At 60.1% G+C, this 26690-nt stretch overlaps 1 protein-coding gene across 1 annotated transcript; it reads left to right on the top strand.

Annotated features, from left to right (window-relative positions):
- The first annotated feature begins 4091 nt into the window (after nucleotides 1-4091).
- On the top strand, nucleotides 4092-26165 carry LOC144952062 (uncharacterized). The gene is made up of 8 exons (XM_078882459.1): nucleotides 4092-4135; nucleotides 7837-8070; nucleotides 8990-10822; nucleotides 13339-14182; nucleotides 20387-20573; nucleotides 21188-21450; nucleotides 22913-23080; nucleotides 25920-26165. The coding sequence occupies exons 2-8, from the start codon at nucleotides 7849-7851 to the stop codon at nucleotides 26150-26152; spliced, it is 3750 nt and encodes a 1249-aa protein (XP_078738585.1). The 5' UTR covers nucleotides 4092-4135; nucleotides 7837-7848; the 3' UTR covers nucleotides 26153-26165.
- Nucleotides 26166-26690: the final 525 nt, after the last annotated feature.

The raw sequence follows: 26690 nt of genomic DNA, 5'->3' as shown, positions 1-26690 counted from the left end.
TGGTATCATAGGCCTTGACCAGGTCAATAAAGCAGAGATGTAGGTCTTTTTGGAATTCCCTACACCTCTGCTGTAGCAGACGGACAGAAAATATGGCATCTGTGCAGGACCGCCCTTTCCTGAAACCACATTGGGGCTCCGCAAGCCTCTCCTCAGCATGCCTAGCAAGGCGATGTTGAATAATCCTTGCCAGGACCTTACCCGGCACACTGAGGAGTGAGATGCCCCTGTAGTTGTTACAGTCTGTGCGGTCCCCCTTCTTAAAGAGGGGGACCACCAGGGCATCCTTCCAGTCCTGCGGAACCCGTCCAGTGGTCCAGACTGTTGTTATGATGTCATATAGGGCAGTCTGTGCACAAACGCCACCCTCCCTCAGCATTTCGCCTGGGAGATCATCTCTGCCCGGTGCCTTCCCTGGTCTCAGACTCCGGATCGCCCTCAGTACTTCCTCAACAGCCGGTACCTCAGCCAGCCACTCACAGGGGGTGACCTCTTCCAATATTTGAGGCACCGCAGCCTCAGCAGGGTTATCCCCACTTTGTGCCATGATGTTTTCCTGGCTGAGAGATTTTCCCTCCCCCAGGACCTCACAGAAATGCTCAGCAAATCTGCAAACCTGTTCCTGACACACACTGACACACACTGACACACAGACACACACTGACACACACTGATACACAGACACACACAGACACTGACACGTGCAGACACACGCAGATACACTGACACACACTGATACACAGACACACACAGACACACACAGACACACACTGACACACAGACACACTGACACACACTGACACACACTGACACACACTGACACACACTGACACACAGACACACACTGACACACACTGATACACAGACACACACAGACACACACTGACACACAGACACACTGATACACACACGCAGACACACACAGACACACACTGACACACTGACACGTACACACACACGCAGACACACACTGACACACACGTGCAGACACACGCAGACACACACGCACGTGCAGACACTGCTGACACGTGCAGACACACTGACACACACTCACACGCAGACACACACTGACACACACTGACACACTGTCACACACAGATACACACAGACACACACTCACACACACTGACACACACAGACACACTGACACACACAGACACACACTGACACACACTCACACACACACACTGACACACACTCACACACACTGACACACTCACACACACTGACACACACAGACACACACTGACACACACACAGACACACACTCACACACACTGACACACACACACACAGACACACACTCACACACACTGACACACTCACACACACTGACACACTCACACACACTGACACACACAGACACACTGACACACACAGACACACACTGACACACACTCACACACACTGACACACACTGACACACTGACACACACAGACACACACTGACACACACTCACACACTGACACACACTGACACACTGACACAGACACACTGACACACACACACACAGACACACACTCACACACACAGACACACAGACACACACTGACACACACACACTGACACAGACACACACTGACCTCGCCTGTTTGAGACTCAGTCGTGAAGCGAGCACTACGGGGCGGCGTGTAAACGATGAACGCTATCAGCACTTGGGGGGAGAGACAAAGGCGGCCGGGCGTGGTGACGACCGCACTCCCACCTCTCCTCTCGATTTGAACCGGTCCGGAGCCCCCTCCCCTAGGTCGACTCGGCCTGAAATTAGTATCCGGTACGATGTGTGACCCCCCCCTCCCCTCGTGTGTCCGTGCCGGCCTTCGTAGGTTGCGACTCGACAACAAACACTTGCCCCAAGTGCGCGTTCAGGCTATAGGGGGCACCTTTGTCTTTTGTGTTGGCGGCGGGGGGGGGCCGAGACAGGAGAAGCGGGAAAACAAACGCAGGTGTGGGGGGGAGGGGGGAGAGAGAGGGGAGGGTGGGGGGAGGGTGGGGGAGGGAGGGTGGGGGAGGAGGGTGGGTGGGGGAGGGGGAGAGAGAGGGGGGTGGGGGGAGGGTGGGGAAGGGTGGGGGGGAAGGGTTGGGGGAGGGTGGGGGGAGGAGGTGAGGGTGGGGGGAGGAGGGACAGAGGGTGGGGGGAGGAGGGAGGGAGGGTGGGGGGAGGAGGAGGGAGGGGAGGGTGAGGGGAGGGAGGGGAGGGTGAGGGGAGGGAGGGGAGGGTGAGGGGAGGGAGGGGAGGGAGGGAGGGGAGGGTGGGGAGGGGAGGGAGGGAGGGTGGGGAGGAGAGGGAGGGAGGGGAGGGAGGGATGGTGGGGAGGGGAGGGAGGGTGGGGAGGGGAGGGTGTGGAGGGGAGGGAGGGGTGTGGAGGGGAGGGAGGGAGGGTGGGGAGGAGAGGGAGGGGAGGGAGGGATGGTGGGGAGGGGAGGGGAGGGAGGGTGGGGAGGGGAGGGAGGGGAGGGTGGGGAGGGGAGGGAGGGAGGGGAGGGTGGGGAGGGGAGGGAGGGGAGGGTGGGGAGGGGAGGGAGGGAGGGGAGGGTGGGGAGGGGAGGGAGGGAGGGGAGGGGTGTGGAGGGGAGGGAGGGAGGGTGGGGAGGAGAGGGAGGGATGGTGGGGAGGGGAGGGTGGGGAGGGGAGGGAGGGGGAGTAGGGGAGGGGAAGGGGGAGTCCAGGGTGGGGGAATGAGGGGAGGGAGCGGTGGCACAGCGGTTAGCACTGCACGACAAACCCGGCGATCCGAGTTCGATTCCCGCTCGCGGCCAACAATCGGTGACGAATCTCCGAAGCGGTCCTGGGCCTCGTCTACGTCGACTCGGCCTGAACATGAATCCCTGGTGCCTATGTGTAAACATCGACACTGGGGAGACAAAGGCGGCCGGGCGTGGTGGTGGCATTGCCCCCACATCCACCCCCCTCTCTCGTCAGCCTGCTGCTCGCTCACGGCACTTGCCCCATCAGTCTGTCGAGGCTACATACAGGAGGATCTTTGTCTTTGCGTGGGTCGAGGGGAGGGGGCGGAAGGGAGGGAAGGAAGGAGGGGGAGGGGGTTGGTGACGTCACTCAGGGCACCGCCACAGACAACGGTGACGCAACCGCAGGGGGCAACCGGAGCCCCACGTGGAGTTGTAGTGTAGTGGGTATTGTAGTGTAGTCTATAGTGTAGTGCAGTGTAGTCTATAGTAGTGTAGTGTAGTCTATAGTGTAGTGCAGTGTAGTCTATAGTAGTGTAGTGTGTGTAGTGTAGTCTATAGTGTAGTGCAGTGTAGTCTATAGTAGTGTAGTGTGTGTAGTGTAGTCTGTAGTGTAGTGTAGTCTATAGTGTAGTGCAGTGTAGTCTATAGTAGTGTAGTGTTTATAGTGCAATGTCGTGTGTTATAGTGTAGTGTAGTCTATAGTGTAGTGCAGTGTAGTCTATAGTAGTGTGTGTAGTGTAGGCTATAGTGTAGTGCAGTGTAGTCTATAGTAGTGTATAGTGTAGTGTAGTCTATGGTAGTGCAGTGTAGTGCAGTGTAGTCTATAGTGTAATGTTAGTAGTGTAGTGTGTTTAGTGTAATGTAGTCTATAGTGTAATGTTAGTAGTGTAGTGTGTATAGTGTAGTGGGTATAGTGCAGTGTAGTGTAGTCTATAGTATAGTGCAGTGTGTCAGTGTTAGTAGTGTAGTGTGTATAAAAACATTTAAATTAATAAAAAATAAAATTAAAATCACGACATGCTGTGACGGTTCCACCTGAAGACGGAGGCTTGTGTTGCCTCTGAAACGTCGTGATTTTTATTTATTTTTATTTTATTTTTCATTTAATTTTTTACCTACGTGACTTTACAGTAAAAACCTGAGAATATGAAACTGAAAGTTGTATATTTAAGCGATCTAATCTCCCCCCCCCCAAAAAATTCTTCTTTCCATTCTACGTGATGACTTTACCGAAAGAACCAAGAAGATGAATCCCTGCAGTCACGAAAGCTATAAATCGAAATTTAATATTTTGATGTTTATAAAATTCCGATTCTCTACCACGTGGGGTCGCTGTATCCCCCCCCCCAACTGACCCCGCCCCCCTGTCCCCCCTCCCACAGCCTCCACCCCCCTCGGCCGCACCCCCCACGGGTGCCGGTTCCCTGGGGTTTGTGGCGTTCGGTGAGGGGGCCTCTTACCCCCCCCCTACCACCACCACCACCCCTACCCCTCCTCCGTGTGTCTCCGCGTGTACCCCCGTGTGTGTGTGTGGCGTCTCTCCCCCACCCACCCACCCCCACTACATCGTTCGTGTCAAGTGAATGACCCCCCCCCCCTACTCGCGTTGTAATTCTCTACCTGGTTTACCTTCAAACCCGCTGCGTGATCTGTGTGTGTGTAGTGGTGGTGTCTGTGTGTGTGTCTGTGACCGCCTCGCTTATCGTTCCGGCCTCGACTCGTTAGCTCGTTTTTTTTTTGCCCGCTGGCGGGCCCGGGTAAGAAAGGATGGCGTTGCCATCGGCATCATTAACACCGACAACAACATCATCATTATCATCATCAGCAGCAGCAGCACCATCATCATCAGCAACAGCAGTGACATCAACATCAACACCGCTTACTCAGAGCGCCAGTGGCAGTCTTAGCTCGACAATCAAAACACAGGCGGCGCGCGATAACGCGACCACCATGAACGCCGTCGTCTTTATTTGATCTCGTAGCCATCAACGCCTCCGCAACATCATCATCGACACCATCGACATCCACTTAACATCATCAACATCATCAGCAGCAACTTAAGAACATCAACATCGTCAACATTAACCAGCCGAGGCCTGGCCTGGCGTGGCGGGGTGGTGAAAGCCTGGCCCTTGCCTAGCGGCCAGGCCTTGCTAAATTCCAGCCCAACCCCAACCCCTTTGTAATTTATAATCGCTGCTCGTTCGCCTGGCATCTGTGTTTATTTTAATCGAAAGAACTCGTCGGTGCCTTTCGTGTAAACGAAGAAAGCAAAAAATCATTTAATCACTTCCCTCCAACCCTCCGTTGTTATTTCCTAATTCTCGCTTCGAGGGCGAAACGGGCGCGGCCTAGCGGGGGGCCCCGATCGGGCGCGAAGCCTGCGGCCTTGCCTAGCGCAGTCCGCCGCCTCTCACGACGACGACGCCGCCGCCGCCGCTGCCCTCAAACTTCACGGCCTTTTTAGAAAAAAAAAAAATTAACACACAAAAATTACGGTTCAAATACCATTTGTCAATTGTTACTATCGTTGATAATGTCGACGACGATTGAATAGAAACGACAGAGCGGTGCTGCGCTATTTTGCGGTAAGGTGGTGGTGTTCGTGCGTTGACTCGAAGCTTAGAGCCGCCGTGGCAAATTTTTATTTGCGGTTTAAAAGAAGTTAATTGTAACGTTTAGCTCGGCACTGCGAGAAAGCTTCATTTGTAACGAAACAACGCGATGCCGATGACGAATATGTATTGATTAGACTTACGCCGACAAACTATAATTGGTTGTATGATGCGTGCTTTAAGCTGTGCGTGAAAAGCTTTGCCGTCTTTATTATTTCGTTATTATCCGTCGGGTGAAAGTCTCCGGATTTTAAAATGTAACCGGCGTTCTATCTTCGTGGTAGCTTCGAGAGGGCTCCAGGGTCAACATTGAGACGATAATGTGTTTATAATTTCGGAGTAATAACACAATTGTAGTTATTGGTAATGCTGCGAGAGTGATGGGATTGTGTAGCAGCTTCGATTGTACTATTGGCTGCGGTCTTAGCGTGCGATCGTGTAATTGTATAGCCCGTAGTGTGTGTTGTGATTGTATCGTGCAGTAAGTAGCAACGTGTTGTGTACAGTGTTGTTCGTGTGTGTATAAGCTTGTATACTATACGGTACTTCTCCATACGATGTGCGTACACGTTGCAACACGCGTGTAATGCACAAACATATACACGGAGACTAATAAACAGGCACATAAACACACGGTCGAATACGTAAACATGCACAAACATACACACGACTATATAAACACGGAGATGCATAAACACACGGGCACATCTATACACACTTCAGACTATTCAACTTGTATACGAGCATACAAATGTCATGTAGTCTACACACTTGCCAACGCAGTCGGTAGTGCTTTTCTACATGAACGAGCCTCTATCACGCTTCTATATAAGTACAGTATTGTGCTAACACGTGACCTGATCGTGCAACTAAACCTGTGCGTTTCGATTTAAAGCTTTCGTGACTGCAGGGATTCATCTTCTTGGTTCTTTCGGTAAAGTCACGTAGAAGGGAAGTAATAAAATATACAAATTATTTTGTCAAGACGCTCTTCGCCCCTCCATCCTAGCATAAATAGTCGCTCCAAGCCTGGAGCGTGCCATTCAGACTCTGTCTACTTGACAGACCTGTTCTCCACCTGAAGACGGCTGCTTGCGTTGTGGCCGAAACGTTGTGAGAATTATTTTATTATGTTTTATTATTGTATTACTTCCCTTCTACGTGACTTTACCGAAAGAACCAAGAAGATAAACCTGTGCGTGTTTGCGTGTACTGTAGTAGCTTCCCACCGCTGTATCTGTGGCAGAAGTTTAACCCGGCGTTCATTCCGTTTCCTCAACCCCCATGGCTCCCTGCACCACTTCGTGTCGACCTCCATCTCTCATCACCTCCCCCTCGCCTTCCCTCATCTCCACATACCTCACTTGCGTCTCCCCCTTATCTCGGCCGACGCTCCCCCGTGCCTCCCTTTCCTCCCTCCAATAACCTCCCCGTGTTTCTTCTCAACTCAAATTCCCTCATCACCTAACTTCCCCTGTTCCTCCCCCCTCGCCTCTCTGTCTCTCCCCTAACTATCACTCACCTCCCCCGACATCTTTCCCCCTGTACCTCTCCTGACCTACTCTCACCTGTTCTTACCTCTCTGTGTCTTTCACTCGCATCATCTCGCAATGTCTCCACTCATCTGCGTTCATCTGACCAACCCTCCGCCCACCTGCCCTCTTGTTCATCTCCCTGTTCCTTCAATTTTCCTCACCTCCCTTTAATGTTTCCGTTTACCTCCTCGCACCTCATGTCATCTCCCTGTGTCTCACAAAACCTTGTCTCCCCTCACCCCTCCTGTATCGCTCTTACCTCCCATCACCTCTCCTTACCTCCCATAACCGCTCATCACCTCCCATTACCTCTACCTCACCTCCCGTAACGACCTCTCACCCCCCCTGTGCCTTGCCTCACCTTCCTACATGCCCCCTGACCTCTGACCTTTCTTCACCTGCCTTTACCTCCCTGTACTCTTAGTTCTTTCGGTAAAGTCACGTAGGCCTTGATGCAGCAAATCTGGCTGTGACGGTCCCACCTGATGACGGAGACTTGTGTTGCCTCCGAAACGTCGTGATTTTTATTTTATTTTTATTAATTTTAATTTCTTAGGGTTTTTCGGTAAAGTCACGTAGGTAAAACATTAAAATTAATAAAAGTAAAATAAAATAAAAATCACGACGTTTCGGAGGCAACACAAGCTTCCGTCTTCAGGTGGAACTGTCACAGCCACGACAGCTGTATCAAGTATTTTAATGTTTTACCTACGTGCCTTTACCGACAAAACCAGAGTATGAATCCTTGCAGTCACGAAAGCTTCAAATCTAGAATTAATTTTTATTTCATTTTTTACCTACATGGTGACTTTACCGAAAAAACCAGAGTATGAATCCTTGCAGTCACGAAAGCTTCACATCTAGAATTTACCTCCCTGTCTCACACTTAACCTCGCCTCACCTTGTCTCTCTCACCACCACCACCACCACGTACACCCACCCCCTCCCACCCCGGCCTCCCCTCCGCTCACCTGCCCTGGCGTCGCCGTTCCAGGCCTGTGCCGGGATGTGGATTGAAAACCCGGAGCACCAGGTGCGCTTCCTGGCGGAGGCGAACCGCATGCGGCGCACGGGCGCGCTGTGCGACGTGGTGATAGCGGTGGGCTCCCGCCGCTTCTACGCACACAAGCTCGTGCTTGCCTGCGTCAGCAAGACACTGGAGGCGCTGTTCAAGCAGCCGAGCCTGCGATACACGCTGGACTTCCTCACCCCGCTCACCTTTGAGCAGGTGAGCGTCGGAGTGGGATGAGTGCGTGTTGTGTGAGTGGGGTGTGAGTGAGGGGTGTGAGTGGGGTGTGTGTGGGGTGTGAGTGAGGGGTGTGAGTGGGGTGTGTGAGTGGGGCTAGTGATGGCGCTGTTCAAGCAGCCGAGCCTGCGCTACATGCTGGACTTCCTCACCCCACTCACCTTCGAGCAGGTGAGCGTCGGCGTGGGAAGAGTGCGTGTTGTGTGAGTGAGGTGTGTGTGAGTGGGGTGTGCGAGTGGGGCTAGTGAAGGCACTGTTCAAGCAGCCAAGCATGCGCTATACGCTCGTTTTCCTCACCCCACTCACCTTTGAGCAGGTGAGCCTCGGAGTGGGATGAGTGCGTGAGTGCATTGTGTGTGTGTGGTGTGGGGTGTGTGTTTGGGGTATGTGTGGGGTGAGTGTGTGGGGCGAGTGAAGGTGCAGTTCATGCTCAACTTCCTCACCCTGTTCGCTGAGACCCAGACTGGGACCCTGGGTTAATAACTATAACTAGTGTTCTTAGTACGCTCGGTTACCCAGGTAAGCCTCACTGGGTTTTAAGACTCGGTCTGTATGAGTCTGTGGCTCTTGAATAATAACGTGTCTCTCTCCACGTGTCTCCTCTCCCTTCCCCGTGTTGTTGTGTGTCCATCGTCTCATCCATCTCCCGATCTCCCCTTGTCTCTCTCCATTTGTCTCCCCCCCCCAACCCACGTGTCTCCTCTTGTGTGTCACCCACGTGTCTCCGCGTTTCTCTCCCTGTGGCTCTCCCCTCGTGTCTCCCCTTCATGCCTCTTTCCCGACGTGTTCCCCCGTCTCCCCGCATCTCTATCCCCGGCCACGTCACTCTCCCTCTGTCTCCCCCCCACCACCCACCCACGTGTCTCTCCCCCGGATGCGGGCATCGTCGTCGTCATCCCAGATCATGGAGTACGCGTACTCGGGCTCGGTGGAGGTGCAGGCGGACCAGGTCCCGCGCCTGCTGCACGCCTCCCAGCTCCTGCAGATCGACTGCCTGGTGGAGCTGTGCCTCGGCCTGCACCACGCCGCCGTGCAGGGTCTCTCCCCCGAGGCCCGCCTCGTCATCGAGAGGGGCCCCTCGACGGTGGGCCCCGCCGACGAGGAGGACGAGGAGGACGACCAAGGCTGCAACAACCCCAACAACAACGGCACCACCACCATCGTGGCCACGGCGACGGCGGCCGCAGCCAACAACGGCGGGGTGGACGTCGACATGGAGGAGGACGACGTAAGCTCCCGGCTCCACAGCAACGACATCGTCGCCGCCGCCGACGACGACGAGGACGACGAGGTGGACGCGCAGCGGCGGCAGCAGCTGGTGGTGGTGGCGCACGAGGAGGAGGCGGTGACGACCACCACGACGTTACACCACCACCAGCACCACCAGCACCACCACCACCAGCACCACCACCAGCAGCAGCAGCATCACCAGCAGCTACACCACCACCAGCACCACCAGCAGCAGCAGCAGTTCGTGGCCGAGTTCGACGACGAGGAGGAGGATGACGACGTCGCCGGTGCCGCGGTCGCCGCCGGCGTGGCGGGCGCGTCGGCGGCGGCTGCGCGTCTCTGCGAGGAGGAGGAGGAGGAGGACGACGAGGAGACGGTGCGCGAGGAGGTGATAGTCCGCTACGACGACACGCAGCGCGTCATCCTCGCCGAGCAGTGCGTGCGCCGGCTGCTGTCGGCAACCGACGACGTCGAAGACGAGGAAGACGGCGCCGGCGCCGGGCGGACGGAGAGCGGCGACGTCGCCGGTGACGACCGTGGTGTCGGCAACGACGACGACGACTGCGCTGGCGGAGCTGACGAAGACCCGTCGGCCGCGGTGGCGGTGGTCGCGGCCAGGAAGAAGTACAGCGAGTCGGAGGTGATGCTGGCCGAGCAGTGCCTCAAGCTGCACCAGGCGGCGGCGGCCGAGACGGCGCTGCTGGTGGGGGCGAGCGAGGGGGACGGGCAAGGCGCCGGCGAGCCGGAGGTGCGGGTCATGTACATCGGCACCGACGTCGCCGCCGCCACGAACGCGGCGGCGGCGGCGGCGGGCACCAGCGGGTACCAGCTCGCCGGGCGGGCCTACGCCGCGACCGGCAGGAGCCCCGTGGACGAACCGGAGAAACAGCCGGTGCTGGCGGCGACGACCAGGCCGGCGCCGCCCCCTCCGCCGCTGCCGTCGCCGGTGCCGGCGCCGCTGCCGCACCAGCAGCAGCAGCAGCAGCTGTCTCAGCAGCAGCAGCATCAGTTGCTGCAGTACACGATCGAGAAGGTTGTGCCGAACGGCGGCGCGAGCGTGCAGCCCGAGGCGGTGGCCGTGACGGTGCTCACGGCGCACGAGCACACGCACCTCGTCGATGCCGGAGGCGCGAAGGAGTGGCCCGAGAAGCGGCCGCGGCTTGACGAGCGCTACGCGGCGCCGTCGGGAGAGTACGACAAGAACGCCGGTTCTGCCGGCAGCGGCGGTTGGCACTTTGGAGGAGCGAAGGCTGCCGGTGCGGCCGGGGCGACCGCCGCATCCGCCGGACCTCACCTGGTGGCGCCGGCGGAGGTGAAGTTCGAGGCGGCGTGCGGGCAGTACTACCAGTCGGTGCTGGAGAAGGCCGCGATGGTGCAGCAGCAGCAGCAGCAGCAGCAGCCGGCGCTGGGGGCGACGTACTCGGCGAGCAAGAGCATCGGAGCGGACGGGCGCTACACGTTCATTAACCACGGGGGCCTCCTCAAGACGGCGTCGCCCGCCGAGGTGAGCGCTGCTGGCGGTGGAAGGGGTCGTGTTTTGATGGGGTGCTGAGGGGCGGTGGTTGGCGGGGGGGGGGGATGGTGAGGGTGTAGTGGTGGGGAGGTAACAGATTGTGTGGGTAGTGCTGAGTGATGGTGAGGGTAGTAGAAGTGGGGGGTAGGGAGAGGGATGGTGTGGGTAGTGGAAGGGGGGTGGTGTAGGTTGTGGTATGGGATGGTGAGGAAAGTAGTAGGGGGTGGTGAGTGGGATCGTGTGGTTAGAGGTAGGGGGTGGTGTGGGTAGTAGTAGGGGGTGGTGAGGGTAGTGTTAGGGGGTGGTGAGTGGGATCGTGTGGGTAGTGGTATGGGGTGGTGAGGGTAGTAGTAGAAGTGAGGGGGATGGTAAGAGGGATGGAGTGGTTAGTGCTAGGGTATGGTGTGAATAGTGGTGGAGTGTGGTGAGGGTAGTGGAAGGGAGGGTGGTGAGTGGGATCGTGTGGGTAGTGGTATGGGGTGGTGAGGGTAGTAGTAAGGGGTGGTGAGGGTAGTGGAACGTGGTGGTGGTGTGCGTAGTGCTGGCCAATGGTGAGGGTAGTAGAATTAGGGGGTGGTAAGAGGGATGGAGTAGTTAGTGCTAGGGTATGGTGTGAATAGTGGTGGAGTGTGGTGAGGGTAGTGGAAGGGAGGGTGGTGGTGAGTGGGATCGTGTGGGTAGTGGTATGGGGTGGTGAGGGTAGTAGTAAGGGGTGGTGAGGGTAGTGGAACGTGGTGGTGGTGTGCGTAGTGCTGGCCAATGGTGAGGGTAGTAGAATTAGGGGGTGGTAAGAGGGATGGAGTGGTTAGTGCTAGGGTATGGTGTGAATAGTGGTGGAGTGTGGTGAGGGTAGTGGAAGGGAGGGTGGTGGTGGTAAAGGTTACAGTCAATCCCAACACAGCCATTATGAACCTCCCAATGCACTCATCATCCATCAGTACCACCATCACCCTGTCTCCCATCCCTCTGTAGTAGGTTCAAAGAGACTTGGACGACATAGTCAGAGGCACACTTATTTATTAAACGTTCCACTCTATACAGCCCAAGGTATACAACACTCGAAGGGGTATCGGCCCCTTCACCCGTCTAACAGGGAGACCCCACGATCTCTATCCCGGCTAGCCTACTCCCAGGTCCTCCCACTACGGAGCTAGGGGAGGCTAGCTGACCCAGCTCTGGCCAAGCTGGGATCACGGCACCCTGAGTACCCAGACCGGCTCTTACAAGAACATCGGCTCTGGGCTCTCGGGGCCACGCCACTGGCTTGCCCTGGTCGCTCCTTAGAAGGACAGCGATCCAGCGGAGTCCCAGGGCCTATCTAGCCGTTCTTCCTTCACTGGCTTCAGCTAAACACTGAACCCCGAGCCCACCGGCTGACCGCCTTATAGAGCAACTCCCCCACCGAGGGGTGGGGCGTGAGGGATCTCAGCGCCGTTTCAGCCCCCCAGGGCTAAACGGTGCGGACGTGGCTGTAAGCATCATTCCGCGTGCGGGCATGACCACCCCCGGTGTGTTTGTCCGCCCCCCCCGTAACCACCTCTACACCTCATCTTCTTGGTTCATTCGGTAAAGTCATCACGTAGAAGGGAAGTAATAAAATAATAAAAATAAAACACAATAAAATAATTCTCACGACGTTTCGGCCACAACGCAAGCAGCCGTCCTCAGGTGAAGACCAGGTCTGTCGAGGCGACAGCGTCTGAATGAAACAGCACACGTGCTAATCCTGCATAATGCACGGGCATAAGTAGTACTAATCACATACCTGCATTTCCCATATCCCCTCCTTTTGATGCTGCTAATCCTGCATAATGCACGGGCATAAGTAGTACTAATCACATACCTGCATTTCCCATATCCCCTCCCTTTGATGCTGCTAATCCTGCATAATGCACGGGCATAAGTAGCACTAATCACATACCTGCATTTCCCATATCCCCTCCCTTTGATGCCGCTAATCCTGCATAATGCACGGGCATAAGTAGCACTAATCACATACCTGCATTTCCCATATCCCCTCCCTTTGATGCTGCTAATCCTGCATAATGCACGGGCATAAGTAGCACTAATCACATACCTGCATTTCCCATATCCCCTCCTTTTGATGCTGCTAATCCTGCATAATGCACGGGCATAAGTAGCACTAATCACATACCTGCATTTCCCATAAATATGCTAAATTCCTCTTGATATGCAAATTATTTTGTCAAGGCGCCCTTTCCCCCCCTTCCAACCCAGCTTATATACATGCTCCAAGCACGTGTGCTGTTTCATTCAGACGCTGTCACCTCGACAGACCTGGTTTTCACCTGAGGGACGGCCGCTTGCGTTGTGGCCGAAACGTCGTGAGAATTTTTTTATTATGTTTTATTTGTATTATTTTATTACTTCCCTTCTACGTGATGACTTTACCGAAAGAACCAAGAAGATGAATCCCTGCAGTCACGAAAGCAGCTTTAAATCGAAATTTATCCACCTCTACCCCTCTACCCCTCCCCGCCCGCCAGGCGGCTGAGCTGGAAGCCCGGGCGCTGCTAGCAGCCCGCGTGGACCCCCACCGGGACCCCCCCACGGGCCCTCCCCCTCCCCCCGGGGCTCCCAGCGCCGCCTCGGTGCTGAGCGCCACCTCCTGCTTCTCGTCGTCGGCGTCGTCTTCGTCGTCGTCGTCGAAGCCATCCGGGGCGCCGCCCCACGTCACCGCCTCCACCATCAAGAGCACGGGCAGCTCGACGCCGCTGCCCGACTTCTCCACGCTGGTGTCGCGCCGCATCGCGTCCAAGATCGTCAGCGCCAGCACCCACCACCAGCATCACCAGCACCAGCAGCAGCAGCAGCAACAACAACAGCAGCAACAACAGCAGCATCACCAGCATCAGCAGCACCAGCAGCAGCAGCATCAGCAGCAGCTCGAGCAAGCGCAGCAGCAGCAGCAGCAGCAGCACCTCCATCACGGCGGCGGCGGCGGCAACCTGCTTGCGTCGAGGGCTCACGAGTACCTGCTGGTGCACACGGAGGCCCAGACGCAGCAGCAGTACGGCGCCATCAAGCAGGAGAGTAACGGCGCCAAGCCCTGCCAGATGTTGGACTCTCGGCCGGACGTCACGCTGGTTTCGTCGGGGCAGTCGGCCGCTGCCGGCGCTGCCGCTGCTGCTGCTGCTGCTGCCGCGGCCTCGGCTGCGGCCGCGGCGGCGGCGTCCGGTTCGGCCGGGGACTACTTTCCGGCAGGGCGGGACGCGGCGGTTGTGAGGGCGGCGGAGTACGGGGGACTACTTTTGCCGAAGGTGGAGGGGTGCTCTGGTGCGACGGTGGTGGCGCCGCCGTGCTCGCAGCGGATGAATACGACGGATGCAGGCAGGTGGCGGGGTCGCGGGGTCACGCAGGGGCTGGTGGTGGGGGTTGGGGGTGACAGGATCAGAGTCGGATCATAATCTATTAATTTATATTGGAGGAATCCGATGTCCAGTAAGGTCACGGGGTCAGGACGGTGACGACTCGCGATCAACTAGAATCGTTTCTTGCGGCTGCTTTGTCCACATCTGAGCGAGCGCTTGAGCAGCGAGGATGCTGCCTGTGGGCGTGGTCACAGCATCTAGCCACGCCTCCCTGCAGCGTGGCCACGCCCCCCTTTCCAGTCAGCTCCACCCCCACGTCAGGATTGCATCGGCCAATCGCAGCGAGCGAGACGCGTCGCACGAGGCGATGAAACGCCGAGCGGAGGGACGAGTTCGGCCTCCGGTGCAACTGCTCGCAACCGGTTGCAGTTCAGTTGCGTGGCATCGATGATTCGATGCGTGTGCGTTGTGAGAATTGGGTACTTGCGGTTGAATGCCAAAGTGTAGACCTGGGTTCGACTCCCGAAGCGGGCATCTTTCTGCGTGGAGTTTGTGTGTTCTCCCGCACTTCCGCATGGGTTTCCTCAGGGCTCTCATTCATCATCATTATGCTCGTGTTGTCTACTCAAGTTACCGTGTCTCCCCCCCGTGTCTCTCCTCACGCTCCCCGTGTCTCCCCTCACGCCCCGTGTCTCCCCTCACGCCCCCCGTGTCTCCCCTCACGCCCCCCGTGTCTCCCCCCCGTGTCTCCCCTCACGCCCCGTGTCTCCCCTCACGCCCCCCGTGTCTCCCCCCCGTGTCTCCCCTCACGCCCCGTGTCTCCCCTCACACCCCGTGTCTCCCCTCACGCCCCCCGTGTCTTCCCTCACCCTCCGTGTCTCCCCTCACGTCCCCGTGTCTCCCCTCACACCCCGTGTCTCCCCTCACCCGTGTCTCCCCTCACGCCCCGTGTCTCCCCCCCGTGTCTCCCCTCACGCACCCCGTGTCTCCCCCCGTGTCTCCCCTCACGCCCCCGTGTCTCCCCCCCGTGTCTCCCCTCACGTCCCCGTGTCTCCCCTCACACCCCGTGTCTCCCCTCACCCGTGTCTCCCCTCACGCCCCGTGTCTCCCCCCCGTGTCTCCCCTCACGCCCCCCGTGTCTCCCCCCGTGTCTCCCCTCACGCCCCCGTGTCTCCCCCCGTGTCTCCCCTCACGCCCCCCGTGTCTCCCCCCCGTGTCTCCCCTCACGCCCCGTGTCTCCCCTCACACCCCGTGTCTCCCCTCACCCGTGTCTCCCCTCACGCCCCGTGTCTCCCCCCGTGTCTCCCCTCACGCCCCCCGTGTCTCCCCTCACACCCCCGTGTCTCCCCTCACGCCCCCCGTGTCTCCCCTCACACCCCCGTGTCTCCCCTCACGCCCCCGTGTCTCCCCCCGTGTCTCCCCTCACGCCCCCCGTGTCTCCCCTCACACCCCCGTGTCTCCCCTCACACCCCCGTGTCTCCCCTCACGCCCCCGTGTCTCCCCCCGTGTCTCCCCTCACGCCCCCCGTGTCTCCCCTCACGCCCCCGTGTCTCCCCCCGTGTCTCCCCTCACGCCCCCCGTGTCTCCCCTCACACCCCCGTGTCTCCCCTCACACCCCCGTGTCTCCCCTCACGCCCCCCGTGTCTCCCCCCGTGTCTCCCCTCACGCCCCCCGTGTCTCCCCTCACACCCCCGTGTCTCCCCTCACACCCCGTGTCTCCCCTCACCCGTGTCTCCCCTCACGCCCCGTGTCTCCCCCCGTGTCTCCCCTCACGCCCCCCGTGTCTCCCCTCACACCCCCGTGTCTCCCCTCACACCCCCGTGTCTCCCCTCACGCCCCCGTGTCTCCCCCCGTGTCTCCCCTCACGCCCCCCGTGTCTCCCCTCACACCCCCGTGTCTCCCCTCACACCCCCGTGTCTCCCCTCACGCCCCCCGTGTCTCCCCCCGTGTCTCCCCTCACGCCCCCCGTGTCTCCCCTCACACCCCGTGTCTCCCCTCACACCCCGTGTCTCCCCTCACGCCCCCCGTGTCTCCCCTCACGCCCCCGTGTCTCCCCTCACACCCCGTGTCTCCCCTCACACCCCCCGTGTCTCCCCCCGTGTCTCCCCTCACGCCCCCGTGTCTCCCCTCACACCCCGTGTCTCCCCTCACGCCCCCCGTGTCTCCCCTCACGCCCCCGTGTCTCCCCTCACACCCCGTGTCTCCCCTCACACCCCCGTGTCTCCCCCCGTGTCTCCCCTCACGCCCCCGTGTCTCCCCTCACGCCCCCGTGTCTCCCCTCACACCCCCGTGTCTCCCCCCGTGTCTCCCCTCACGCCCCCCGTGTCTCCCCTCACACCCCGTGTCTCCTCTCACACCCCGTGTCTCCCCTCACGTCCCCGTGTCTCCCCTCACACCCCCGTGTCTCCCCTCACACCCCGTGTCTCCCCCCCGTGTCTCCCCTCACGTCACCGTGTCTCCCCTCACACCCCGTGTCTCCCCTCACGCCCCCGTGTCTCCCCTCACACCCCGTGTCTCCCCCCCCGTGTCTCCCCTCACACCCCCGTGTCTCCCCCCGTGTCTCCCCTCACACCCCGTGTCTCCTCTCACACCCCGTGTCTCCCCTCACACCCCGTGTCTCCCCTCACACCCCCGTGTCTCCCCCCGTGTCTCCCCTCACGTCCCCGTGTCTCCCCTCACACCCCCGTGTCTCCCCTCACACCCCGTGTCTCCCCTCACACCCCGTGTCTCCCCCCCGTGTCTCCCCTCACGTCACCGTGTCTCCCCTCACACCCCGTGTCTCCCCTCACACCCCGTGTCTCCCCCCCCGTGTCTCCCCTCACACCCCGTGTCTCCCCCCCCGTGTCTCCCCTCACACCCCGTGTCTCCCCTCACACCCCGTGTCTCCCCCCCCGTGTCTCCCCTCACGCCCCGTGTCTCCCCTCACACCCCGTGTCTCCCCCCCCGTGTCTCTCCTCACGCCCCGTGTCTCCCCTCACACCCCGTGTCTCCCCCCCCGTGTCTCCCCTCACGTCACCGTGTCTCCCCTCACACCCCGTGTCTCCCCTCACACCCCGTGTCTCCCCCCCCGTGTCTCCCCCCCCGTGTCTCCCCTCACACCCCGTGTCTCCCCTCACCCCGTGTCTCCCCTCACACCCCGTGTCTCCCCTCACACCCCGTGTCTCCCCTCACACCCCGTGTCTCCCCTCACGCCCCCGTGTCTCCCCTCACGCCCCCGTGTCTCCCCTCACACCCCGTGTCTCCCCTCACACCCCGTGTCTCCCCTCACACCCCGTGTCTCCCCTCACCCCGTGTCTCCCCTCACACCCCGTGTCTCCCCTCACACCCCGTGTCTCCCCTCACACCCCGTGTCTCCCCTCACGCCCCCGTGTCTCCCCTCACGCCCCCGTGTCTCCCCTCACACCCCGTGTCTCCCCTCACACCCCGTGTCTCCCCTCACACCCCGTGTCTCCCCTCACACCCCGTGTCTCCCCTCACCCCGTGTCTCCCCTCACGCCCCCGTGTCTCCCCTCACACCCCGTGTCTCCCCTCACACCCCGTGTCTCCCCTCACCCCGCGTCTCCCCTCACACCCCGTGTCTCCCCTCACGCCCCCGTGTCTCCCCTCACGCCCCGTGTCTCCCCTCACACCCCGTGTCTCCCCTCACGCCCCCGTGTCTCCCCTCACACCCCGTGTCTCCCCTCACGCCCCGTGTCTCCCCTCACACCCCGTGTCTCCCCTCACGCCCCCGTGTCTCCCCTCACACCCCGTGTCTCCCCTCACGCCCCCGTGTCTCCCCTCACACCCCGTGTCTCCCCTCACGCCCCGTGTCTCCCCTCACACCCCGTGTCTCCCCTCAAGTCCCCGTGTCTCCCCCCCCGTGTCTCCCCTCACACCCCGTGTCTCTCCTCACACCCCGTGTCTCCCCTCACGCCCCCGTGTCTCCCCCCCCGTGTCTCCCCTCACGCCCCGTGTCTCCCCCCCCGTGTCTCCCCTCGCACCCCGTGTCTCCCCTCACACCCCGTGTCTCCCCTCACACCCCGTGTCTCCCCTCACACCCCGTGTCTCCCCTCACACCCCGTGTCTCCCCTCACACCCCGTGTCTCCCCTCACACCCCCGTGTCTCCCCTCACACCCCGTGTCTCCCCTCACACCCCGTGTCTCCCCTCACACCCCGTGTCTCCCCTCACACCCCGTGTCTCCCCTCACACCCCGTGTCTCCCCTCACGCCCCCGTGTCTCTCCTCACACCCCGTGTCTCCCCTCACACCCCGTGTCTCCCCTCACACCCCGTGTCTCCCCTCACACCCCGTGTCTCCCCTCACGCCCCGTGTCTCCCCTCACACCCCGTGTCTCCCCTCACACCCCGTGTCTCCCCTCACACCCCGTGTCTCCCCTCACGCCCCGTGTCTCCCCTCACACCCCGTGTCTCCCCTCAAGTCCCCGTGTCTCCCCCCCCGTGTCTCCCCTCACACCCCGTGTCTCTCCTCACACCCCGTGTCTCCCCTCACGCCCCCGTGTCTCCCCCCCCGTGTCTCCCCTCACGCCCCCGTGTCTCCCCCCCCGTGTCTCCCCTCGCACCCCGTGTCTCCCCTCACACCCCGTGTCTCCCCTCACACCCCGTGTCTCCCCTCACACCCCGTGTCTCCCCTCACACCCCGTGTCTCCCCTCACACCCCGTGTCTCCCCTCACACCCCCGTGTCTCCCCTCACACCCCGTGTCTCCCCTCACACCCCGTGTCTCCCCTCACACCCCGTGTCTCCCCTCACACCCCGTGTCTCCCCTCACACCCCGTGTCTCCCCTCACGCCCCGTGTCTCCCCTCACGCCCCGTGTCTCCCCTCACGCCCCGTGTCTCCCCTCACGCCCCGTGTCTCCCCTCACGCCCCGTGTCTCCCCTCACACCCCGTGTCTCCCCTCACACCCCGTGTCTCCCCTCACACCCCGTGTCTCCCCTCACGCCCCGTGTCTCCCCTCACGCCCCGTGTCTCCCCTCACACCCCGTGTCTCCCCTCAAGTCCCCGTGTCTCCCCTCACACCCCGTGTCTCCCCCCGTGTCTCCCCTCACACCCCGTGTCTCCCCTCAAGTCCCCGTGTCTCCCCTCACACCCCGCGTCTCCCCCCGTGTCTCCCCTCACACCCCCGTGTCTCCCCCCCCGTGTCTCCCCTCACACCCCGTGTCTCCCCTCACACCCCGTGTCTCCCCTCACGCCCCCGTGTCTCCCCTCACGCCCCCGTGTCTCCCCCCCGTGTCTCCCCTCACGCCCCGTGTCTCCCCTCACACCCCGCGTCTCCCCCCGTGTCTCCCCTCACACCCCCGTGTCTCCCCCCCCGTGTCTCCCCTCACACCCCGTGTCTCCCCTCACACCCCGTGTCTCCCCTCACGCCCCCGTGTCTCCCCTCACACCCCGTGTCTCCCCTCACACCCCCGTGTCTCCCCCCGTGTCTCCCCTCACACCCCGTGTCTCCCCTCACGCCCCCGTGTCTCCCCCCGTGTCTCCCCTCACGCCCCCGTGTCTCCCCTCACGCCCCCGTGTCTCCCCCCCGTGTCTCCCCTCACGCCCCCGTGTCTCCCCTCACGCCCCCGTGTCTCCCCCCGTGTCTCCCCTCACGCCCCCGTGTCTCCCCTCACGCCCCCGTGTCTCCCCCCCGTGTCTCCCCTCACGCCCCCGTGTCTCCCCCCGTGTCTCCCCTCACGCCCCCGTGTCTCCCCCCGTGTCTCCCCTCACGCCCCCGTGTCTCCCCTCACGCCCCCGTGTCTCCCCCCCGTGTCTCCCCTCACGCCCCCGTGTCTCCCCTCACGCCCCCGTGTCTCCCCCCGTGTCTCCCCTCACGCCCCCGTGTCTCCCCCCGTGTCTCCCCTCACACCCCCGTGTCTCCCCTCACGCCCCCGTGTCTCCCCCCCGTGTCTCCCTTCACGCCCCCGTGTCTCCTCCCCCGTGTCTCCCCTCATGTCCCCCGTGTCTCCTTACTGTCTCCCCTCACGCCCCCGTGTCTCCCCCCGTGTCTCCCCTCACGCCCCCGTGTCTCCCCCCGTGTCTCCCCTCACGCCCCCGTGTCTCCCCCCCGTGTCTCCCCTCACGCCCCCGTGTCTCCTCCCCCGTGTCTCCCCTCATGTCCCCCGTGTCTCCCCACTGTCTCCCCTCACGCCCCCGTGTCTCCCCCCGTGTCTCCCCTCACCCGTGTCTCCCCCCCCGTGTCCCGTCTCACGTGTGTGTGTGTGTGTCCACCCACCCGCCCAGCAGGTCTAGATTTGGGCGTGGAGGCTTCGGACGCGTCCCTGGACGGCGCGTCGCTGGACGTGGCCAACCACGAGACGTTCTGCGGCTCGCACGGAGGCTCACCGGCCAGCTCGGGCGGCGGGCTCGACGGCCTGGACACCACGGGGGGAGGGGTCCCCACCGGGGGGGTCTCCTTCCGCTCCACGACCAGGTGCCCCCCCCCCCTCCTCCACGGGGGTACACGGATAACCGGGACGATGGGATTGCGGAACGGGACACGGAGATCTGCAGAATGGGACACGCGGGGGGGTAGAGGGACACGGGGTTGTGAGGACAAGGGGATCCGCAGAGGTGACACGGGGGTACAGGGACATGGTGGCGATGGTGATGATGGCAGTGGTGCTGTAGTGGTGGTGCTAGTGGTGGTGATGAGTGATGGTGGTGGTGGTGGTAATAATGATGGCAGTGGTGCTGTATTGGTGGTGCTAGTGGTGGTGGAAGTGATGATGGTGGTAGTGATGAGTGGTGGTGGTAGTGATGAGTGATGGTGGTGGTAGTGATGAGTGATAGTGGTGGTGGTGGTGGTGGTAATAATGATGGCAGTGGAAACGGTAGTGGTGACGATGATGGGCGCGGTGGTCGCCGATCGTGGCGATGGTGACTCCATGGTGAACTACAAAGAACAAAGCTCCCCACTCCACCGTATAGCCTTAATGGACTTGCGGGGCAAGTGCTTTCAGCTAGGAGCAGCACCGATGACAGCTAAACGCGCACGCACCAACCCCCTAACCCAAACCTCGCGCCCCCCACCCCTTCCTCCTCCAGCCACGGCCACCACCACCGCGGCAGCGGCGGCGGCGTGAGCCTGGCGTCGCTCGGCGGTGCCGTGGTGAAGCGGGAACGCACCGACGACGACGACGACGCGGCGGGGGGAGGGGCGGCCGCTCCGGCGGGGGCGGCGGCGGCGCCGGCGGGGGGAGGGGCGGCCGGAGACAACTCTGAGGAGGAGGACGACGGAGTGAACTCGAGCGACGGGTCGCGCGGCGCGGGCACCGAGTGCACGGAGAGAACCCTGGCCGTGGTGCAGGGTGAGAGGCGACGCAGCGGCGGTGACACCGTGGTGGGGGGGGGGGCACCGGCGATGGCTGTTCGCCTGTCTCCCCCGTGTCCCCCTGTTTTTTCCCCGGGTCTCTCTGCCTTCCCTCTGTCTCTCCCATGTCTCTCTCGTGTCCCCCTGTTTTTTTCCCCGTGTCTCTCTGTCTTCCCCGTGTCTCTCTCGTCTCCCCCGTGTCCCCCTGTTTTTTCCCCGTGTCTCTCTGTCTTCCCTCTGTCTCCCCCGTGTCTCTCCCGTGTGTCTCTGTCTCCCCCGTGTCTCTCCCGTGTCTCTCTCGTCTCCCCCGTGTCACCCTGTTTTTTCCCCGGGTCTCTCTGTCTTCCCTTTGTCTTCCCCGTGTCTCTCCCGTGTCTCCCTCTCGTCTCCCCCGTGTCACCCTGTTTTTTTCCCCGTGTCTCTCTGTCTTCCCTCTGTCTTCCCCGTGTCTCTCTCGTCTCCCCCGTGTCCCCCTGTTTTTTCCCCGTGTCTCTCTGACTTTCCTCGGTCTCCCCCGTGTCTCTCCCGTGTGTCCCTCTGTCTCCCCCGTGTCACCCTGTTTTTTTCCCTGTGTCTCTCTGTCTTCCCTCTGTCTTCCCCGTGTCTCTCCCGTGTGTCCCTCTGCCTCCCCCGTGTCTCCCCGTGTCTCTCTCGTCTCCCCCGTGTCCCCCTGTTTTTTCCCCGTGTCCCTCTGTCTCCCCCCGGCTGTCCCTGCGTCTCATCGGTTTGTCCCCCACGTCTCCCCCGATCGTCACCGCGTCTCCCACGTCTCTCGCCCCATCTGTCCTCGTGTCTCCCCCGTGTCTCTCTGTCTTCCCCGAGTGTCTCCACCCCCCCCCGCCGTGCGTTCCCCCCATCCACGCCACCCACCCATCAACCCGTTGCCACCCACCGACCCATTCAGGCCACCCATCCACACCACACTACCGATCTGCACCACCCACGCCACCCCCTCCACCTACCCATCAACCCGTTGCCATCCGTGCCACGCCATCTACACCACCCCCGCTCACCGACCCACCCACGCCACCTGAGCCGGTCTGCGTCAGAGGTCGCAACCGGGTACCCGATACCTGTACCCTACCCGATACCCGGCTACCTGTACGGGTACCCGTTTGCGACCCTGGTGCGGCCGGGTACGGGTAGACCGTGAGTCACTGGTGAGTCACCGTTTGTCACTCATTTCCCAACGTCTTGTCTCTTCTCACAATTCAAGTTCCTAGAATCAACCCACCCGCGCCTGCAACATGGCTTCATCCCAGAGGTCGCAATCAGATACCCGTACCCTACCCTTACCCGGCCGGGTAGGGTACGGGTACGGCGGGGTACGGGTACCCGTTTGCGACCCTGGTGCGGCCGGGTACGGGTACGGCCGGGTACGGGTACCCGTTTGCGACCCTGGTGCGGCCGGGTACGGGTAAGGAATTAAAACCCGTTTGCGACCTCTGGTCTGTGTGCAGCGGAGGCGCGCTTGGCGTGCGAGCTGTGCGGGGTGCGCTTTCGCGACGAGGCGGCGCTGCGCACGCACAGCAAGAGTCACCTGCGCGAGCGTCCGCACGCCTGCGAGGTGTGCGGCAAGACCTTCACGCTGCGGCACCAGCTCAAGACTCACCACCGCGTGCACACGGGTAACGCGCGCTCTCAGTGTGTCACTCACCGACTGCTACACTCGGTGTGCGTGTCACTCACCTACCACCATGCTCAGTGTGTGTGTGTGTCACTCACCGACTACTACACTCAGTGTGTCACTCACCTACTACTACACTCAGTGTGTCACTCACCGACTACTACACTCGGTGTGTCACTCACCAACTACTACACTCGGTGTGTCACTCACCAACTACTACACTCGGTGTGTCACTCACCGACTACTACACTCAGTATGTCACTCACCGACTACTACACTCGGTGTGTCACTCACCGACTACTACACTCGGTGTGTCACTCACCGACTACTACACTCAGTGTGTCACTCACCTACTATTACACTCGGTGTGTCACTCACCGACTACTACACTCAGTGTGTCACTCACCGACTACTACACTCGGTGTGTCACTCACCTACTACTACACTCGGTGTGTCACTCACCGACTACTACACTCGGTGTGTCACTCACCGACTACTACACTCGGTGTGTCACTCACCGACTACTACACTCGGTGTGTCACTCACCGACTACTACACTCAGTGTGTCACTCACCTACTACTACACTCGGTGTGTCACTCACCGACTACTACACTCGGTGTGTCACTCACCGACTACTACACTCAGTGTGTCACTCACCGACTACTACACTCGGTGTGTCACTCACCGACTACTACACTCGGTGTGTCACTCACCGACTACTACACTCAGTGTGTCACTCACCTACTACTACACTCGGTGTGTCACTCACCGACTACTACACTCAGTGTGTCACTCACCTACTACTACACTCAGTGTGTCACTCACCGACTACTACACTCGGTGTGTCACTCACCGACTACTACACTCGGTGTGCATGTCGCTCACCTACCACCATGCTCAGTGTGTCACTCACCGACTACTACACTCAGTGTGTCACTCACCTACTACTACACTCAGTGTGACACTCACCTACTACTCCACTCAGTGTGTCACTCACCGACTACTACACTCGGTGTGTCACTCACCTACTACTACACTCAGTGTGTCACTCACCTACTACAACACTCAGTGTGTCACTCACCTACTACTACACTCAGTGTGTCACTCACCGACTACTACACTCGGTGTGTCACTCACCTACTACTACACTCAGTGTGTCACTCACCTACTACTACACTCAGTGTGTCACTCACCTACTACTACACTCGGTGTGCCACTCACCGACTACTACACTCGGTGTGCGTGACACTCACCTACTACTACACTCAGTGTGTCACTCACCGACTACTACACTCAGTGTGTCACTCACCTACTACTACACTCAGTGTGTCACTCACCTACTACTACACTCAGTGTGTCACTCACCTACTACTACACTCAGTGTGTCACTCACCGACTACTACACTCGGTGTGTCACTCACCTACTACTACACTCAGTGTGTCACTCACCTACTACTACACTCAGTGTGTCACTCACCGACTACTACACTCGGTGTGCCACTCACCGACTACTACACTCGGTGTGTCACTCACCTACTACTACACTCAGTGTGTCACTCACCTACTACTACACTCGGTGTGCCACTCACCGACTACTACACTCGGTGTGCGTGACACTCACCTACTACTACACTCAGTGTGTCACTCACCGACTACTACACTCGGTGTGTCACTCACCTACTACTACACTCAGTGTGTCACTCACCTACTACTACACTCGGTGTGCCACTCACCGACTACTACACTCGGTGTGCGTGACACTCACCTACTACTACACTCAGTGTGTGTGTGTGTGTCACTCACCTACTACTACACTCGGTGTGTGTGTGTGTGTCACTCACCTACCACCATGCTCAGTGTGTCACTCACCTACTACTACACTCAGTGTGTCACTCACCTACTACTACACTCGGTGTGTGTGTGTGTGTCACTCACCTACCACCATGCTCAGTGTGTCACTCACCTACTACTACACTCGGTGTGTGTGTGTGTGTGTCACTCACCACCATGCTCAGTGTGTCACTCACCTACTACTACACTCGGTGTGTGTGTGTCACTCACCTACCACCATGCTCAGTGTGTCACTCACCTACCACCACACTCGGTGTGTGTGTCACTCACCTACCACCATGCTCAGTGTGTCACTCACCTACTACTACACTCGGTGTGTGTGTGTGTGTCACTCACCACCATGCTCAGTGTGTCACTCACCTACCACCACACTCGGTGTGTGCGTGACACTCACCTACCACACTCACAGCTGAAGACTCACGACGGCATGAACACGGATAACGCGCGTGGCACTCCTTGCGTGCCACTCACCTATGCTCAGTGTGTGACACCTACCACACTCGGTGTGTCACTCACCCACCACACTCACAGTGTGTGTTACTCACCTACCACACTCACCTACCACACTCACAGTGTGTGCCACTCACCTACCACTCTGTGTGTGCCACTCGCTGCACTCGCAATGAACGTGCCAGGGAGGGGCTGGGAGGGGAGGGGCTGGGAGGGTGAGGCTGGGTGGGGAAGGAGGGGAGGGGCTTGGTGGGGAGGGGCTGGTCACCCCCCGTGGTGCCCTTATAAAACTCAACGTTCAACCTACTCACGCCGGCTTGTGCCCGCCCTCACAGTCGGGCATATCTGCGGAATACACCACGCCCTGGCCGTTGATCCTGCAGGCCATTGACCGAGCAACCCGACGTGTTCCTACCAGCTCCCTCCGCAGGAGGGAATGTGTTTTATTTCTATTGGAGGAATCCGAATGGACCACGAAGCTGCTCTTCACAAATGCCCCTCGACGGGTCGTCCCATCGTTGTTTTTGTGTCTTCGCAGGCGAGAAGCCGTTTGAGTGCGTGCTGTGCGGGCAGCGCTCCCGCGACCACTCGGCAATGACCAAGCACCTGCGGACGCACGGCGGCGCCAAGCCCTACCGCTGCACCGTCTGTCGCGCATACTGCCCCAACATGGCCGCCATGCAGAGTCACATGACCTCGCACCCGGCCACTGACCTGCCGTCCGATTGGACCATTGAGGACACCTATCTGTACCGCTACCACGTCATGTGATGGCGCGGAGGGTGGGCTGGTGGGGGTGGAGAAGGGGGGGGAGGTTGCGGGGGGGGGGAAATGGTGGGTGGGGGGGGGAGGTGCGTGCGGGGAGGGAAGAGAAGAATTGATGAGGAGGGGCATGCAGGGAAAGTCTGAATATTTTCTGTTTTAATTTCTTTTACCCATCTTACTTTTGTTTTTGTGATGTTTGCCCGTTTCCTCCTCTCCTCGTCGTCGTTGTTGATTGTCGTCGTTGATGTTGTTGTTTTTAAACGGTCGAATGGTTTATTTTTTAAGTTATGGTTCCGTAGAGACGCTGTTGGCGGGCGCTCGACGGAGAGCGCCTCCGACGACGACGACTGTGACGCAGAAGAGAGGGGAAAAAAAAAACCCAGAAACGCAGGATGAAAATAGCACAAAACTCCTGAGCTCCAAGATGAGTTGACTGGTTGTGCGGATGGTGGTGGGGAGGGAGGGTGGGGTATGGTGTCATCACTTCCAGAGCATCACGACGATTGATCCACCCTTCCACCCCCGTAGCCAACAGTAAGGTGGT

Source organism: Lampetra fluviatilis, chromosome 65 (assembly GCF_964198595.1).
Source record: "Lampetra fluviatilis chromosome 65, kcLamFluv1.1, whole genome shotgun sequence".
Taxonomy (NCBI): Eukaryota; Metazoa; Chordata; class Hyperoartia; order Petromyzontiformes; family Petromyzontidae; genus Lampetra; species Lampetra fluviatilis.
This window is presented reverse-complemented; position numbering and strand designations above follow the sequence as displayed.